The 19,711-nt window shown below is 44.8% G+C and overlaps 1 protein-coding gene across 1 annotated transcript in view; it reads left to right on the top strand.

Annotated features, from left to right (window-relative positions):
• The window catches only part of SMS (spermine synthase), a 49,446-nt gene that overhangs the window by 12,413 nt on the left and 17,322 nt on the right, over positions 1–19,711 (top strand). Inside the window, exons 2-6 of the mRNA XM_052663181.1 lie at positions 7,672–7,792; positions 11,240–11,330; positions 11,882–11,946; positions 18,213–18,388; positions 19,251–19,405. Coding sequence (XP_052519141.1) covers positions 7,672–7,792; positions 11,240–11,330; positions 11,882–11,946; positions 18,213–18,388; positions 19,251–19,405 — 608 coding nt within the window. The remainder of the gene's footprint in view (positions 1–7,671; positions 7,793–11,239; positions 11,331–11,881; positions 11,947–18,212; positions 18,389–19,250; positions 19,406–19,711) is intronic.

Here is a 19,711-nt window from a genome sequence, read left to right as displayed (position 1 = left end):
CTTAACATGTGTAAGCACATGTAATTACAAATTACTTCCCTTGTGATGAGAACTTTTCAGGTCCACTCTCCCAGCAGCTTTCAAATATACAATACAGTATCCATAACTAGCTTCAATGCTGTGATCGCACCCAAGGCACTGCCAAGGGCTGCAGACATGTGTTAGTGGCAGGAAACCATCTCCAAGGCCTCAGACAGCATCTACATGAGGCAGCCCTTCAAGCACACGCTCAACGATGAGGCTGGTGATTGGTGGGGATGGGTACAGAAGACCACCCCTTGCGACCCCTTTGGACTGGTGCCTGTTTTTTTTTTTTTTTCCCTCCTTTGGCTGAGTGGCTTGCAGGATCTTCATTCCCTGACCAGGGACTGATCCAGCACTCCCTGTAGTGGAAGCTTGAAGTCTTAACCACTGGACCGCCAGGGAAGTCTCTGGGGCCTGTCTTATGGTTGATCGAAGGGTAGAAACTAGCTTCTGGAAGTTTGTTGCTTTGATTACACGCCCCCCCCCCCGCCCCCGTAACTGAGAGTATAAAAGTGCCGTTTGTTTGTTTGAATGTTTTTGGACCACTTTACTGAGAGATATGACTCATACAGTTGCTTAATTAAAGTTCAGTGGTTTTTATTATATTCCAAGTTGTGCGACCATAACCACAATTTTAGAACATTCTTGTCACTCTAGAAAGAAACCCTGTGCCCCTTTGCCATCGCTCCGTTCATTCCTTGTAGATCCCTATATCCCAGGCCTGGCAGCCACTAATTTGCTTTTTGTCTCTAGGGATTTACTTTTGCTGGCCATTTCATATAAATGGAATCATACAATGTGTGGTCCTTTGTACCTGGCCTTTTCCGCTTAGCATGTGTTGTAGCTTATGTCAATATCACACTCCTTCCATGGCAAAATAATTGTCCATGGTGTAGATAGTATCATACTTTGCTTATTCATTTATAACTTGATGGGCTGTTGGGTGTTTTCACTTTTTGACTGTGAGTCATGCTGCTTTGAACATTCCTGTTGGCGTGGGTTTTGTGTGATGAGATTAATCATCCTGCAGCTGTTATAAACGGGGACTATATGACCAAGTTGTTGAACCTAAGACAGACTGAGGAAGCACCTGCTTGACCTTCACTTTAATCCCTGGAAATGAATTAGGTTTTTGAATGTCTGAGAAGTCTTCTGATACACAGACCTGTTGTTAAAATTAAATTTTTTAAAAACATAATTTTAAATTTAAGTGTGTTTTGATAAACTATGAAGACATCTGTTTATCGTTTAATTTCAGTAATGTGGCTTTGTTGCTTCTGCCTCACAATATTCTTTTTTTTTTTAAATCTAGCATACTCAGTGTGTGTTCAAAGGATGTTGTTCTTGAACCCTTAGGCTGTCAGCTGGGGTGGAACGGAGCCCATGAGGAATGCTTATGCTATTTTGTTGTTCTCAGAGTGGTTATGCCGGTGGGGTTGGTAACTCTGGAAGATTTTTTTTAAACATGATATATTTTAGATAGAGTAAACTCGAGCGTACAGTTCTGAGTTGTAACCAAAGCATATGGTCCTGTGAACACACCACTGTGAAGATGAGGATACCTGGGAAGACTTTTAAAGCAGATACTCGACTGATTTCCAACTGTATTCGGAGTCCCTTTTCCTTTGCTTCCTCTTTTAGGGATCTATCAAGAAGACCAGAAAGCTGGTAAACTGCACAACCCACGCCTGGCTCTTAGGTTCTCTGACACATCAGAGTCTCCGGTTTGGGGGAAAGGGATTCTCTCTCTGCCTTTGTGCTTCCTCTTGTGGGGAGCTGCAAACAGATCTGCCAATAGCTTCAGGGCCATCCTCCCACAGAGAGAGTGCAGATGTCTGAAAAGAGGAGGCGGGAGTAGGGGTGGGCTGTCTGACCTGGATGTGTGTGGAGGAGGTTGATCAGAGGGCACCCGGTACCAAGTATCAGGGAGGGCAGGGAGCTCTGGAAATTCCAGAGTTGGGGGAGTGGGAGGTGGAAAGGAAGGAGGCTGGGTTTGGGGCCTCAGCCCTTGGGCATGGTGCAACCATGGAAATAATTAACAACCTCTTGGAGCTTAAATTATTCGAGCTTCATGGGAGAGACCTAGGAGACAATAAAATTGGGGGGCGGGACGGTCCTAATTTTTATAAGCCAGGTGCTGCTTAAATGTGGGCGAGCAGAAAGGAACGCAGCCTAATTATGCAGAGGGGACTAGTGGGGTTGTGGCAGGGTGGTGGTCCCACAGAGGCAGAGACTGGGTGTTGTGTAGCTTAAAGCCCTCACACCTGAGGTCCAGAATTTTCTTAGGTGAAGTATTTCAAGTCAGAAAAAACTTAAAGGTGCAAGTCATGGTCACGGGGTAGAGTCCAGAGTTTTTCTGAACGTGTGACAATTGCTTATTTTCTGAGGCCAGCCTCTCTAATGTAATTCGCTTAGTTAAGGAGGTTACCGTATCTTAGCTTCTTAAAGCTGAAGAAGTGGAAATCTAACCAGAGCATATTTCCCTGCCTTTTTGCCAGGGCACCAAGTGTCATAGGATTTCATTGGCAGGACTCTCTCTTCTATTTGGGCTAGTAAGCTTGGCTGATGTAAGTACATGGCTGATGTACTTAACTTATGTCCATAGGGCTGCCCACCTTATGGATCAATGATTAAATGGCAGTGCCTAATTTTGAGGGATTGAACATTGGTGCAGGCTCCTTATAGGGACCCTGTAAAGGGTCATCTCCTTTTTTAACATTTGAAGAAATAAGGTGAAGTAAGTGAGAAAGGTAAATATGACATGAGGTGAACAGTGGACAGTGGTCGCTAAACGTCATTCTTGCTTGGTCAGAGTTTTCTAAGAACTTGTGCCAAACAACATTTTTATTAGCCTAGTTTGGATTACCATGCAGTCTATTTGAAGTAAGTGAGGGCTGTCCTGACCAGTGAGTTTGAGTGGTGCAGAGAGGCTCTGGTGGGGGACTTGGGGGAGAAGCTGGGGGTCTCTGCAGGCAATCTTAAGTGGCAGGGTTATTAACTATTGGTGGGAAGGAGTAGGGAAGTCTGACCCGGGTTTTGATTCCAGACTTGAGATCAGGACAGTGTGGTGAGCATTAGGGTGGGAAGAAGGTTCCAGCTGGATATACAGATTTGGGGTTTGGCCAGGGTAAGAGGAGTGAGGTTCATTCTCCCAAGAGAGGCCTGCCTATAAATGGGTCTCTGGGACAAAATGAGGCAGGGAGATGAAACCTTGTCTTCCCTGGCCTTCTTTTGATAGTGGTGTATTTAATTTGGACCAGACCTCCAAGTTGATTCCTCTTAAGTTCTTGTTGAATAAACACAGACAAAGTGGGCAGTGGTCTGGAAATGAGGACATTGAGTTGCCTGTTGGACAAAGGACGCATTTTGCCCTGGGACAGGTCGCTGTGTTGCTGAGCACTGTGGAAGGCTCTGTCTGAGTGCTTCGCTAGTTAAACGTCATTCTTGCTTGGGCAGAGTTTTCTAAGAACTTGTGCCAAACAACATTTTTATTAGCCTAGTTTGGATTACCATGTCGACTTGAATCCGGTGTGCTTATATTTCTTTTATCATTGAATCTATTTTCACATTTTCTGATTTGTAGGCATTTATGACATTGCTATCTTGTATTCCCAAATTTGGGTAATCATTCACATCATATTTTCAACCCAAGTTGAGTAACTCTGTTACAGCAAGTACATTTTGTTTGGTCATGTTACATGTTCCTTACTAGACAGGCATAGAGGTTGAAATTGGATAATTAATTGCAGAGCAGTGGCTGTAGCTATAACTGGTGGCTATAGCTAGCAGGGAGTTTGGACTTTTTTCTATTTCTATCGATATAACCTTTTGGTGACTTGAGTGTGATTAGTTTGGAGATGGAGTTTGGTTTTCTTTTTTGTATTTAGTGGTTTAGATCAGTGGTTCCCAAACATGGCTGCATATTGGAATTTCCCAGGGAGCTTTAAAAATGTGATGCCTGGGTCCCACCCTCAAAGTTATCTATTAACTGGTGTAGAATGTGGCATCAGAAGTTTTATAGTTCCCCAGGTGGTTATAATGCACAGCTAGGATTATGAAAACTACTGGTCTGGGTGTTCCAACAAGATACAAAAATAGGATGATTAATTTAGCCAAATGAATTTTTCATTTGACTCACAAAACATTTATTGAGCACTTGGGATCAAGATGACCAAGAAGGCCACCTCGTTAAGGCTTTTGGAATTCATTTCTTTGACTTCCAGTTTTCATTTTAAAAACTTGGCTCTGGAAAAGAGATCCTAGGTAGGTGTTTCAGCTCTAGCTCTGCTTTCTGGAGTCTTCTCCAAGGGCTGGGAGCAGCTTGGCTGACAAGGGAGCCCCCAGGTCTGGAGGAAGGTGAATATGACATGAGGTGAACAGTGGACAAAATGGCGTGATCCCTGTGTCCCTGGCAAGGCTGGCACGCTTGACGGCCACAGGAGCTAGGCGGCAGTGACCGCCGGAAAGGTCATTCAGACCTAGGGTATTTCTACTGAATTGGGAAATAAGCCCACAGTATAGACATACAAGAACACTAAATTGGATTTCTTTTGTAATGTGTTTTCTTCAGTTTGCAACCTGGCTGGAGGTTAGCCCCTCTGCCTTTCTGCTAGGATGGTCGCCACGCTGGGCTTGGCTAGCAGTCAAGGGCTTTGTGTGTACCAGACAAAGACACCCCCTTTTCCTACCCAAGGGATAGAGTGTGCTCCAGCTCAGCCCCGGGGCTCTGGTTCAGCACACAGCCTGGCCAGTGACCCACGGGGTGGCCCTGCCGGCGCTGCCCCCTCCACCATCATGGGGGTTTGTGTTCAGTTGTGGAATGTGCCAACTGAACTTGGGCCTGAGGCCATTTGCAGGGAGTGATGATTTGTTTTATACACTTTCAAAACAAAAAACATCTGTTCTGGCCAAGGAGGGATTGAATAATTGCATAGTGGCTTTCCTAGTCACAGTTCAAGTACTGCCGGGTGCACTTGTCTTCACCGCCCCACAGCTCGGTCACTTCCACGGTGGCCTGACCCCCCACCCCTGGCTTCTCAGACCCAAAAAGAACGAGATCACATGTTTGCATCAAGTTTGACATTGAATTTTTTTTCCCCCCAGGGGCCAAATTCAGTCTTAAAACCATGGTTCTGGGGGATAAAATTCAAGCTTCCTCCTTTTAACTTCCTAAAACCACTTTCAGAATAGCAAAGCCAGCTAGATTATTTTTTGTCAAATGAGTTTCCCAAACATAGAGTTTTGCTGGGAATGAGGGAGCCTTACCTGGGGCAGGAGGTCGCCTCTTGCATTGGGCAGTGATTGTGCTCGGGTGGGGCAGTGGTGTGGATGCCCCTCCAGGGGTCGCTTCCTGATGTGGGACTCAAGGCCCCTTCCTGAAGAGGCCTCAGGTCATTTGGCTGAGCACAGGGCTCGGCTAACCCCACACTCCCTGACCCGACCCTGGGCCCCATAGCCTGCCAGGCGGCACCGTCTGAAAGCAGGGGGCCCCTCCCTTTGGGGTGAGCTCCTGTTGGTATTTTTATGGGGGGTTTGAAGTCCCTTTGCTGTGTCCACTTGCTCCTCTCACACTTGGTGGTATCATACAGGTTTCTGGGCGGGGAATGCTTGTCTCTGCCTACACACGGCATGCTATGTAGGCATACACACAGCCTGTCGTTCAGTTTTGTTCTAAATGTTGTCCGTGAGGTTTGGCGGTGCTACCCTAATTGCTCTGTGTTTGGAAATGGAGAGGATGAACGAAATCACTCCTTCCCTGCCATCTTTGCTACTGCTTTGCTTTTGTTTTTTAAAGCAAAGTTAAAGTCTATATTTTGGTGGGTATATTAGTCAGCCAGGGCTGTTGTAACAAAGTACTACAAACTGGTGACTTCAAGCTGCTGCTGCTGCTGCTAAGTTGCTTCAGTCATGTCCGACTCTGTGCGACCCCATAGATGGCAGCCCACTAGGCACCCCCATCCCTGGGATTCTCTAGGCAAGAATACTGGAGTGGGTTGCCATTTCCTTCTCCAAGAAGCCTATTCTCTCCCAGTTTTGGAGGCTAGAGTCTGAAAGCAGAGCATCAGCAGGGCCACGCTGCCCTAAGGGGTCTAGGGCAAGTCCTCACTGGCCTCTTCCAACTTCTGGTGGCTCTGCATGTTCTTGGCTGGTGGCCATCACATGCCAGTCTCTCCCTGTCTTCACCTGTTCCTGCTCCTCCTTCCTATGTCTTCCAGGCTTCAGTCTCTGATAAGAACTTACTGGAATTAGGACCTACCTGAATACTCGAAGATAATCCATCTCGGCATCTTTAAATTAACTACTACATCTGCAAAAACCCTTTTCCAGATCAGGTTGCACTCCCAAGTTCTGAGGGTTAGAATGTGGCCATATATTTTGGCGGGGGTGGGGGGGGGTCACTCTTCTACCCTCAACAGTGGGAATAGATGAAATCGTCTGGTTTTCAAACGCCAGTTAACTTACATGTTACAAATGTCTGCATAGGCCAGAATAGGACATATCTGCTGCCCAGTGTGGGCTCTGAACCTAGTTTGTAGCCCTCATTCCAGTGCACAGTAAGTGCACTGGAAGGTGTTCCAAATGTCATTGGAGATCAACTCTGTGTAGATTGAAGGAATTCTTCCAGTCCATTTTGGCACTCCTTAGTTTATGGAAGGAATTCTAGTGTAATTTTCTTGTTAAACCACACTGCGGTCAACTGTGGATCTTCCATTTTTTTTTTTTTTTTTCTTTTTGCCCTTGGTTTAAGCACAGGGTGCTTTGTGTTGACGCTTCTCAGCCTGCCCTCTTTTCCTTCATGTGGAAAAAGCATCAGCCTGTGGTGGGCTCATGGGACAGTACAGAGTAACTCCTTTTGTCTCATTGTGGTTCTTTATCTTAACCTTCTCAAGGAATGAGTACTTTGGCAGATACAACTAGAGAATTAATTGCATTTTGCTTTTCATCTAAGTATCATACTGTTAGATGTTCTTGAAGATTCTGGATGCAAGTAAACCTGCAGAGGTTAATGCAATTTCTATAACCTTGATCTCAGTCCTTGACTTGAGCTCCACTTTGGTGGCGGTTGGGGGGTAGCCGGTGGGATGGGAGAGAGGGGCATCAGAATGCTTAGCAAGTTGTAGCATATTGAATTGTTCAGTTTCTGCCAATTAAAAGTAGGTTACTGAGTGGTGCAATTTCTTTTGTTTTTCCCCAATAATAAAAAACAAGGCATCCTTATTGCAGAACACCTGGAATACAGAGTCAAAAGTTTTGAAGTCATTTATGATACCCATCAACAGTGGATGGAAACCCTTTTCTAGTACTCTAGATCCTCATTAAGTTATTTCATCTAAAGTGGAATGTCTTTTATCGTGTTTTTATTTGATTTCTGGCTAGGCTGAACATTTTGTTATGCTGTTTCTAGTTGGCTGAATTATCCGTCTGCATTTTTGGCACAGTTCTTCTGTGGTTGGTGTTGCCATTCTTACTGTGTTACCTGGTAATCTGCAGCCTCGCCCTATAGTGTTGAGAAAGTTCTAGCTCATGACAAAGGGGATAAGTGATGTCCATAGCCCTGTTCAGGGTTTCTCAAAAGTTCATTCATCAAACTGTGCTTTGCTTCTCAGTGTTTCATCTGACCATCTTGCCTTTCCCCCTGTTCTCCAGCTGATGGTGAGACCATTCTGAAAGGCCTCCAGTCCATTTTCCAGGAGCAGGGGATGACGGAGTCAGTGCACACCTGGCAGGACCATGGCTATTTAGCGACGTACATAAACAAAAATGGCAGGTGAGGTGACCGTGAGTGCTCCTATTCGGATCTGAGCGCTTCAGCTCTATGTGTATGTAAAGAGTGGGGGGGGGGCATCCAGAATTTTTTTCCTTTCCTCCTTTGGCATCTTTGAGGAGGGGACTAGAATCCAGTGCTTCTAGCTGCGCAGTAGAATCATGTCACAGAATCCCACGTCTAGGCACTCCCCCCAGAGATTAAGGCCACTGAGGGTTGCTATTTCTCTAAAGACCCTCAGGTGATTCTGTGTGCCCAAGACTCAGAAGCCTCGGGCAGCATAAGCAGTGTGAACTGGCAGGCAGTGATCCAGATGTGCTGTGCTGCACTCGAATGGTTGCCGCTGCAGCAGATCTGGGGCCACACCCCATCCTCTTGGAGGATGTTGATACTGTGGGTCAGTTGACCCCACTGTGAGTAGCACTGTAGTAAGTGGTTATCAGTTAATGCAGACTGTAGTCAAATGCAGGATGAAAATGTCTGCAAAGAGCTTGATAGGAAGCTAGGGGCCTCCAGGAGTTTAAGATTTTGGGTTTTGTTTTCTCCTTAAGACTTTATAGATGATCTATCTAGACTTTTTCTCTGATCAGTATGGAAATGAAAGTCAACCTGAGACTAGGGAAGGAAACCTAAATTAAGAAATGACTGAGAACAGGGGACTTCCTGGTGGTCCAGTGGTTGGGACACTGCTCCCCATGTGGGGCTGCCTGGGTTCCATCCCTGGTCGGGTGACTGGATCCTGCATGCTGCACCTAAGAGCCTGTACAGCCAAGTGAAAAAGAAAAAAGAAATGACTGATACCAGAAGATACTGGTGCACTGAGTTCTCTGTATTTCCCTAAGTCTATGTAGTATCTTCTAGAGTCTAAAACTGTTAAGAGTCTTAGTAATTTGCACTATTAATTTTAAAACGTGAACTCCTGTGTATTTTTGATGGCTTTCGTTCTTTTCTCCCAATGGAAACTAAGTCCTAGAGTTCCACGAGGTTTCATTAATGTCCCACATTCTCCCCCTTGTTTTTCTAATTAAAAGAACCCCCCGCTCCCATCTTAGGCTCAAAAGACAATGTTGTGAGGTGAAGGAAACTTGTACTTTTGAGCTCACCTCCCCTTCTCTTATTCTTTTTGTAAGTCTATGTAGTTCTTCCCTGTGAACATATCTACACCTCTCAAAGAAACCCTAACCCCAGGGCCCTCAAGCCCAAATCTGTATTTCTGACTGCATAGCAAACCCCCATGTATGCATGGAATAGATCCCTCCAATGTATCTAAAGTGATTTCCTCTCAAGGGTCACCCAGACGCTCCACTGTCTCCATCCTCGCCCAGTTACTGGTAAGTCTCCTGGAAGCAGAGGTCTGCAGCTGGCCTTACAGCTTCTGGCCTCTCTTCTCCTTTCTCTCTGCCCCCCTCTCTCCCTGTCCTAGGTGTGGTCCATAACTTGGGGACCACAGCAAATCAGACCTTGCCTCTCTGCCACCTTGTAGGTTCCTCCTCTAATCCAGCTGAAGCCTTGAAGCTCTTGTTGTGTAGTTGCTCAGTTGTGTGCCTCTTTGCAACCCCACGGACTGAAGTCCACCAGGCTCCTCTGTCCATGAAATTTCTGAGGCAAGAATACTGGAGTGGGTTGCCATTTCCTTCTCCAGGGCATCTTCCCAGCCCGGGGATGGAACCTACATCTCCTACATTGGCAGGCGGATTCTTTTCTGTGAAGCCACCAGGGAAGCCCCTTGCATCTCCTACCACCTCCTAAGGACCTTTGGGGCTGGTTAGGGCCAACCATTCTACTTCAGTTCTTGAATCTTCTACCCTAGACACCAATCCCAGTTTTCTAGAAGACTTAGAATTCTTCCTGGAAAGGAGTTTTTGAGTGATAAGAGCTGTTGGAAATGGCTTCTGAAAACAGAGAAAAGAAAATTAACATGTTTAGTTTACTTTTTTCCTTGGCCTTGCCATGCAGCTTGGTGGCTCTTAGTTCCCTGACCAGGGATGGACCCCGGGCCCCCTGCAGTGGAAGCACAGAGTCCCAGCCACTAGACCATCAGGGAAGTCACTAACGTGCTTGGTTTAAAGACTTGTTTCCACAGTGGTCTTCCTTTTCTCTCACTTGCTCAGCTGGGACCCATCTCCATGCTGCCTAAGATCTTGGTCCTAAGTCACCTTTTTTTTGGTCTCCATTCCCCCCCACCCTGCCCCCTTGCAACTTTTCCTCCTTCATTATTTTTGCTTTTAATCAGATGAGGTCAGTGCTTGTCCCCACCTTCTGGCATTCTCTGTTTTCCTGCGGTTCTCAGGTGGAAGATTCTTTGCTAGAACCACCTAGCTGGTTAAGAGGTGGCATTTCTCTATCATTCTTTGACCCCTAGCTCCTCTCCTTTGTGTGGCAGATTGGGGTGGGGGGTGATTAGCTAGTTCAGGAGTACATGAGTTAGTGGTGTCCCTGGCCTGAACTTGATTTTGAGGCCATTTTAGGGCTGAAGGTGAAAATTAACTAGTTGTATTTATCTTTTTTAATCCAAGCACACTGCTTGTAGTCTCTGAACAGAATTCTTCATCTTATTTAGTATTATTATTCAAATGTTTCTTTAACCACACCTTATAGTGAGAGAAGTGATTTTAGAACTTCCCTGATAGTTCTATAGCTAAGACTCCTTGCTTCCAATGCAGGGAGCCCGATTTGATCACTAGTCAGGGAACTAGATCCCTCATGCCCCAACTAAGACTGGTGTAGCCAAACAAATGTTTAAAAAAAGAAGTGATTTTATATCAGATGTGCACATACATATCTGCATATATACAAATATACATGTCTAATTGAAGGAAAAGTTTCTTCAGATAATTCTTATGCATGTGTGATACACTATTTTTATTTCATAAAAAAGCTGGTCAGACACACTGAATTAGAGGTTAAAGCTTTTCCTGTCAAGGAGCTCCTTTTCTTTTCCTAAACAACTCTTTAAAAATGTAAGAAGCATATTTGATCTGCATGCTTTACAAAACATGCCAAAGGCTGGATCTGACTTGCAGGCCGCTAACTCAATGAATGTAGCCACCACCTGCCTGCAGTCAGAAAAACACGGCTCTGTTTTGAACTCCGAGGGAAATTGGGAGAACCGAGTTTGCTCTGCCCCACCCTCCCATCCTTTTAAGGAGGGATCAGTCACTGCTGAGGAACCTTCTTAAAAATGAGATTCACAGGACTTCCTGCTGAATCACTTTCTGGGCCAAATAACCTGTTTGAAAACCTTAGCACTTGATGATTCTGTCTAAAATCTTGCCTAAATGATTGGCCTCCCTGCCCCCATGAAGAGGCTCTAATAAGAAAGCCACAGGGTTAATTATGTTATTTAGGGGAAAAAAGAGCAGTGGTTTTGCCTTTTAACTGGGTTGGTGCCTTTTTTCTTTGAGTGCCATGATATAGTTTCTAACCTTACAATTATGCTCTCCTCTGTAGCTTTGCCAATTTGAGAATTTACCCGCATGGATTGGTGTTGCTGGATCTTCAGAGCTACGACGGCGATGCACAAGGCAAAGAAGTCGATAGTGTCAGTTTTCCACTTTTATTTACTCAAGTATTTAAGGATCACAAAAACAGCTCAGTTCAATGATAAAATCATTTTCACCTAATTGCTGACTTCCCAGTTACTTTTAAACTTGGCTGCCTTCAGTTAAATGATTTTAGAAGAAAAATAATTGTTCCTCAAGTGATTTTTAGTAACCTGGTTCTCATCTTTCCCTTGACCATTTGAATAGTGAGTAATGACTTGACTTTGCACTGGAGGGAATGTAAACCTTTAACCAGGATATTATAGCTGCAATATCCTTGAGCCTTCCCCTTTCCTATTACTTAGGATATCTTTTGATACTCTTGATACCATAGGCTGAAGTGAGATTGGCAGTGGGAGGGGTAGATGGCAGGGGAGTATGGAGTTGGGCCAGGCCTGCAGGCTGCTGGAGAGCTGGGGGAGGACAATTACATCTGGACACCTGCCAGAGTAACAGCTCTGTCAACATGACCTTCACCTCCTGGTCTGTAATTTAGCTCTCTACTCAGCTTATTTGATAAGCCCATTGATTTCTTTTCTTGTAATTGCAGCTTTTGAACAAAGTAGAAGAAAGAATGAAAGAATTGAGTCAGGACAGTACTGAGCGGGTAAAGCGGTAAGTCCACTCCTGAACGTTCTTTTATATTTGGTTCATTGATAAAATGGGCTTCCTTGGTGGCTCAGATGATAAAGAATCTGCCTGCTAATGCAGGAGATGTGAGTTTGATCCCTGGGTGGGGAAGATCCCCTGGAGAAGGGCATGACAGCCTACTCCAGTATTCTTGCCTGGAGAATCCTGTGGACAGAGGAGCCTGGCAGGCTACAGTATATGAGGTCGCAGAGAGTTGGACACAACTGAGTGACTAAACAACAAGAAAAACAATCAATAAAATAATCGCAATGGTGGTGTTATCCCTGAGCAGTGTCTATGTAAGATGTGGAAGAGATCAGTCAACTTCTGCTTCTGGCCACTTGATAGGCTAGAAGACTCTGTGTGTGTGTGTGTGTGTGTGAGCTTCTGGCCACTTGATAGGCTAGAAGACTCTGTGTGTGTGTGTGTGTGTGTGTGTGTGTGTGTGTGTGTGAGCTTCTGGCCACTTGATAGGCTAGAAGACTCTGTGTGTGTGTGTGTGTGTGTGTGTGTGTGTGTGTGTGTGTGTGAGCTTCTGGCCACTTGATAGGCTAATGTAGATGGCCCTGATGGCAAGAAGACTCTGTGTGTGTGTGTGTGTGTGTCAGAGCTTCTGGCCACTTGATAGGCTAATATAGATGGCCCTGATGGCAAGAAGACTGTGTGTGTGTGTGTGTGTGTGTGTCAGAGCTTCTGGCCACTTGATAGGCTAATGTAGATGGCCCTGATGGCAAGAAGACTGTGTGTGTGTGTGTGTGTGTGTGTGTGTGTGTGTGTGTGTGTGTGTGTCAGAGCTTCTGGCCACTTGATAGGCTAATGTAGATGGCCTTGATGGCAAGAAGACTGTGTGTGTGTGTGTGTGTGTGTGTGTGTGTGTGTGTGTGTGTGTGTGAGAGAATCAGATGGGGCTGGCACCTCAAAGAGGAGCTAGAAAACTGCTCCTCAACTGTGTCCAGTTGAGAGAAAAAAATCATCTATCTTTCCTCAGAGTTCTGGGCCCCACAGTATAATGAAACAGTGTTAAGAGATTTTGACAGGGTCGAAACTGGGCTCTTGTCTAACACTTGGAAGTGAATTGTCCGAGGAGACACATGTGCTGACAAAGCAAGAGATTTTATTGGGAAAGGGCACCCAGGTGGAGAGCAGTAGGGTAAGGGAACCCAGGAGAACTGCTCTGCCTGGTGGCTCACAGTCTCGGGATTTATGGTGATGGGATTAGTTTCCGGGTGGTCTTTGGCCACTCATTCTTTTTTTTTTTTAATATGTCTTTATTTGGCTGAGCCAGGTCTCATTTGCAGCATGTGGGATCTAGTTCCCTGACCAGGAACCGAACCCTGGTCCTCAGCATTAGGAGCACAGAGTCTCAGCCATTGGACCACCAGAGAAGTCCCTGGCCACTCATTCTAATTCAGAGTCTTTCCTGGTGGCGCATGCATCACTCAGCCAAGATGGATGCTAGCAAGAGGGATTCTGGGAAGTGGATGGGCACGTGGTGTCTAAAGACCTTTCCCAAACTCTTCCGGTTGGTGGTGGCTTATTAGTTCCGTATTCCTTATCAGGATCTCCTGTCATAAAACAATTCATGCAAATGGTTACTATGGTGCCTGGCCCAGGTGGGCAGTTTCAATCAGTGTGCTTCCCCTAACAGGTTCTTTTCAGTTGATGATAAAGACCATTAAGCTTTTGTTGAGTGCAGCTACTATGCCACCTGTGTCTGTTTAAAACTAAGTTAATAAAAAAAATTCATTTCCTTACCTCTTGTCACTAGCTAATGGCTAGTGACTGCCATATTGGACAACACAGAGAAATGTTCTGTTGGACAGCACAGACGTATGTACTAGTGGTGTCAGATGTTAGAAGAGCTTTGATAGAAGTAAAGTTTTGGCATTCTTTGGGAGGGGTAGAGTCTGGCAGGTCCTGGGAATTAAGAATGTGAATTAATCATGGCTGCACAATAAGTTATTCTGAGCGGTTTGGCCTTGCTCTGCCTGGGTGGTTCCTTATCGGACCCCCCAAAATGGGTCTGTCCCTGGACAGCAAGGAGTTCAAACCAGTCAGTCCTGGTAATCAGTCCTGAATATTCTGATATTCTGAAGGACTGATGCTGAAGCTCCAATACTTTGGCCACTTGATGTGAAGACCCGGCTCATTGGAAAAGACCCTGATGCTGGGAAAGATTGAAGGCAGGAGGAAAAGGGGATAACAGAGGATGAGATGGTTGGATGGCTTTACCGACTTGATGTACATGAGTTTGAGCAAGCTCCGGGAGATGTTGATGGACAGGGAAGCCTGGCATGCTGCAGTCCATGGGGTTGCAAAGAGTCAGACAGGACTTAGCAACTGAACGACAATAACAGCTTGCTCATAAAGGCAAATACATAGACGCAGTAATACAGAGAGACTTGATTAAGGTCAGACCATCACTGTTAGAAGTGACCAGAATACAGACTTCTCCAGTTCAGGGCATTTTCCACTAGAGGGAATCCTTACTGGCTGTTTAAGGATATTTAAGTACTTAATGGTTCATCCTGCTAAATTTGATCAGCTTGGAGGAAAGCCCCAGGGCAGGTGTAAAATAATTAGAAACTTGTTTAACCTCCAACTTGAATACAAGGCAGGAAACTGCCTGTGAAGAGAGCAGGACCGCAGGACATAGTATAGAACTTGGCGGCTTGATTGAAATATGTCAGAGCAGCCAGACTTATTTACCCCCCAGTTCAGTTTACGGATCCTCAGGCCCTTCCTCATCCTCAAGCAACTTGTCCACATCCACACTCTTCTGAAATTTCCCTCTTTTCCTGTTTGCAAAGTTTACATAATCTTTCCGGAATTGATCCATCTGAATAGAATGGGTTCCCACTGTGTCTTTAGTTGGGTGATAAAGAATTGGCCAACATCAACATGCCAGATTTTTGTTTTTATTGGTGTGGTTTTTATTGGGGTTACTTCTAGGAGTGAATGAATAGATGAAATGCGTTTATGGGCCTCAGCACTCATGAAATCTGGTTCCTGTGTGGTTGTGGTGTGGGAATTTTTGAAGTGAGAGTGCAGTTACACTTCCGATTTCAGTTTAAAACACAGCACAGGCCTTGTTTTTCCTTGTCACTGTTTTTACATCTTTTTATAAAATCAGGGTGGAGGGGGCAGGAAGTTATTGGGAATACTTTGTTGTAGGCCCTTTGTTTTTGGCCTCAAAAGGACAAGAATGTTGCCGCTTTGCTGTCTGAGAAATGACATTGTTAGAGACTGAATTATTAACATCTGAAATGATTACTCCCCTGTGGGCAGCATACCTTTAATTTCTCCTACCTGGTGAGAATTTCAGTCTTTGCAAACTTCTCAAAGATGTCCTTGTGTGCATCCCTTGATGGGAACCAGGACTCCACCCCAAGGCTGCCCTATTGTTTCTTCTGACTGTTCTTCCTTTGTGTCCATATCCCCTCCCTTCTCTGATTAGCATGTGTTTGAACCTGCTCCCTGGAACTCAGGGAAGATCCTGGAGGCTGAAGGAAGCCTATTTCCTGTAGTCAAGAAATGGAGGGACAAAGAAAGACTTTTGTGCCTAGGAGCCCCCAGGGTCCTGCTGGGTATCATAGAATGAGTAATTCATCAAGGTGAAGCCATCCTTAAAGATCCTTGCTTCTTTGGATCTCTTTAAAACCTACTGTGTTGCAATACTCTACCTGCACCTAAGGCACCATTGACACATTTGAGAATGGACATTGTTTAGATTGGTTTTGTGCAAGAGTTCAGTAACTGCCAATAGCTGGCTGGCTGTCAACCCCGAGGGGTGGATTTCCTCCCCCAGAAGCCCTTGAGTTGATGTTGCTTCCATCCAGTGTCACAGGAGCTCCGCTCCCACCACTCATCAGCCAGGGGTGGGAGACGCTTCTCCCAAGTCCCGTTTGCCTGCTCATGGGGGTTGTCCTGCCGGGGCAACGACATTTTACAAGAAAAACAGTTAGCTCTCTAATTCCAACAGCTGCATTTGTTCCAGAAGATGAAGAAGTGGTTAAATCAGGAGGAGTTGGGAGTAAATGATAGTTTATGGAAACTTGCTTTGTAAATTCAGTGCCTTTGACAGATATTAGTATTTCCTCATGGGGCTTCCCAGAGCCAGTGCAGAAGACGTGAGAGATGATGGGTTCGACCCCCTGGGTCAGGAAGATCCCCTGGAGAAGGGAATGGCAACCCACTCCAGGATTCTTTCCTGGAGAATTCCGTGGACAGAGGAGCCTGGTGGGCTACAGTCCATGGGGTCGCACAGAGTAGGACATGACTGATGAGACTTAGCACGGACGCAATATTTCTTCACTGAAAGCCTTGTTAACCTGTAACAGGTTCAGACTGTATTCTTGGAAACAAGTGAGCAGGGAGAGCAAAGACGTTTGAGAGCAAGTCGGAGGTAGCCCAGCATTTTAGGTACCTGGGTTTGCTTACTGTGAACCCCGCTGTATTTGAGGACGTAGAACTTGCACGTGGTTGTGGTGTGTGCGCGGTGAGCTCTCACCTTGTTTGTGTTCCTCTTCATTTGCCAAGCCCCCTTTCTAAGTCTGGTTTTCGCTGTCATGTAGTGACCTCTGCTGGCAGTTTCTAGTTACTCACTCTGTGTAAGATACTCAGGATTTACAAAAAGGACTGAATGAGAAAATCATCAGTTGGCAGACATTCTCATAATAATTGGTTCAGGCAAGAATCTTCTCGACGCCACTGGTGAAGGTGTGTTGAGATCAGGAACTTGACCCGGTTTTCTTGACTTGGATTTCATGGACTTGCCCGCAGTCCCCCCTCCCCACACCCTGCTTCATAATTACAAAGGGACAAAAGGTACCTTTGCAAATGGAGGGATCTTGGGGGCATTGGCTTTAACTACATGGTCACACTTAGCATTACCAATTAGGACAGGCATACATCTCAGTGTCCCTGATGTGATGGTTGCATAATGTACCAACGTGACCCTACTGAAGAGATCTTCAGGCAAACCCACCTGAGGGATTTTCTGTAGAACTCTTGGCCTGGACTTTGTTGAGATGTGAAAGTCATGAAATCCCCGGGGAAGGGATGGCAGTGACAACTATCTATTTTAGATGAAATGAGGGTAGAAAAGCAAAATACAGTTTGGGATTCTTAGTCAAAAGTAGAATGGTTATGAAGGAGATAGTTGGGCAGTTGGGAACATTTAAATATGGATTCTGAGCTAGGTGATGGTATTACATGTGTGTGCACTTGGATGAACGTGCTAGTGGCAAAGTGGTGATGCAGGCATTCTTTGGAGTCCTTCCTGCTAGGGTATTTGGGCGTGAAGCATGATGTCTCTAGTGGCCGTTTTCTCCTTCAACTTTAAAAAAAATTTTTTTAGGGCAAATTTATAGTATTACAGAAAGGTTTTTTTAAAAGGTAAATTCTTGAGACTCTCCTGGTGGTCCAGTGGCTGAGACTCCAAGCTCCCTATGCAGGGGGCCCTGGTTTGACTCTTGGTCAGGGAACTGGATCCCACATGCTGCAATTAAGAGTTTGCTTGCTGCAACTAAAGATTATGCATGCTGCAACTAAGACCGGACACAGCCAAATAAATAAATTTTTTTTGCAGAGGTGCTTTGTAAGTTATTTGTTTGTTTATTTTGGGCATGCCTGGTCTTTGTTGCTGCCTGGGCTCTTCTCTAGTTGTGGCAGGTGGGGGCTACCCTTTAGTTGTGCTGTGAGGGCTTCCTCATTCTCTTCTTGTGGAGCATGGACTTCAGTAGTTGCTGCAAGTATGTGGGCTCAATAGTTATGGTTCCAGGGCTCTAAAGCTCAGGCTCCAGTATTCTTGCTTGGAAAATCCCATGGACAGGGGAACCTGGTGGGCTGCAGCCCATGAAGTCACAAAGAGTTAGTGAGTTGGCAACTGAGCGCACACACGGAGCACAGGCTCAGCAGTTGTCGTGAATGGGCTTAGTTGCTCCATGGCTTGTGGCATCTTCTGGACCAGGGATTGAACCTGTGTCTTCTCCATTGGCAGGCGGATTCTAACCAGGGAAGCCCCAAGTTAATTCTTAATATACAACAGTGTTGAAATTTGGTAGTGGCCGTTCTTACATAGCCCTCAAAGTTCAAGTTTAAGGTTGGTTGTATACTATTTAGGAGTCTGTCTGAGGCTATGTGGCTCCATGTGGAACATTCTTGTTCCTAGGTCTTCTTTTAAGGCAGCCTCACCTAAGCAGTTTGTTGTAAGGCTTATTCCTGTTTTCCTTTTTTACCTTTTTTTCCAGATTACCACCCATAGTTCGAGGAGGGGCCATTGACAGATACTGGCCCACTGCTGATGGTCGCCTGGTTGAGTACGACATCGATAAAGTGGTGTATGATGAAGACTCACCTTACCAGAACATTAAAATTTTACACTCAAAGCAATTTGGGAATATTCTCATCCTCAGTGGGGATGTTAGTAAGTATTCCATCTCTACCCCAATCGTATAACAAAGTGACAATTTTAGATTGTGTTTTCCTGACATACCACCATTGTGGGTTTGTCCAGGTGTGTCATTGGGCACTGCTGGTTACTTTTGTGTGTGTTTGGTTTTTGAGATGAATATTTACATTAGATTTACCTGTGGATTGTCTGAGTTTTCATATTTTATAGTAGAGCCATGAAAACTTTGTCTTGATATTCTTTTTTTTATATATACATAGATATAAAATAAATATTTATTAACATTCTCTTACAGGTTATTGTTAAGATATTGAGTCTAGTTCTCTGTGCTATACAGTAGATCCTTGTTGGTTATTTTATATTAATTGCTTATTTATTAGGAAGTCTTTTTGTTGTGGAAAATTTCAAAGTAGACAGAACAGTAAGATGAACCCACGTAAGATGAACCCACATATATTCACCATTGAGTGTCAACAGTGATCAACTCCTGGCCAGTCTTGTTTCCCTTAAACTCCAGTCACTTTTCTCCCTCTCATATTCTTTTGAAGCAACTCTGCTGTTATATTTCATCTGGAAATATGTAATTGCTTTTTAATTATCATATCAGAACAGGCTAAAGACTGAATTTTCTTCTAAACTAAACTATATATGTGTATAATCTATGTAGGTAACATGTTGGGTGTTAGATGAGTAGGGATGAAGAAAAGTTCACAATCCAAGAGGAAAAAAAAACACACCAAAACTCTCTATATACTGAGTTTTTAAAGACTGAAAAGGAAAATGTCTAATTTTCTAGATTCTAGCGGTTTCTGGAATGATAAGTCAGGTCCTCTGAGGCTTTGGTTAAGTCACCATTTTGGATGTTTCTCCTCCCTAGATTTGGCAGAAAGTGATTTGGCGTATACCCGGGCCATCATGGGCAGTGGCAAAGAAGATTACAGTGGCAAAGATGTACTGATTCTGGGAGGTGGAGATGGGGGCATATTATGTGAAATAGTCAAACTGAAACCAAAGATGGTGACTATGGTAGAGATATCCTTTGCTGTATAAGAGATTAAGTTTGGTGGACTTTGTTCTCTTCCTCCTTTTTTGTCTTAATACTACAGTTAATGTTATAAGATTACTTTGAACAAAGATTTCAACTTAGCACCAGTAGCCTTTTTGTATGGCTACCAACAGGCCACCAACAAAGCAGCAGAACTGAGAATTAAAGAGCAGGCAACCTTTGCACCGTGTCGACTGCCCAGCAGTTGCTGAGATGGCTTCTCCATTAGAAGGAAATGCAGTGCCTTTTGAGTGTCCTTGGTGCCCAAATGAAGTCGTTGTCTCATTCATCAT

The sequence above is a fragment of the Budorcas taxicolor genome, chromosome X (assembly GCF_023091745.1).
Source record: "Budorcas taxicolor isolate Tak-1 chromosome X, Takin1.1, whole genome shotgun sequence".
In the NCBI taxonomy this organism is placed as follows: Eukaryota; Metazoa; Chordata; class Mammalia; order Artiodactyla; family Bovidae; genus Budorcas; species Budorcas taxicolor.
Note: the sequence above shows the minus strand (reverse complement) of the source record. Positions and strands in the feature narration are given on the sequence as shown.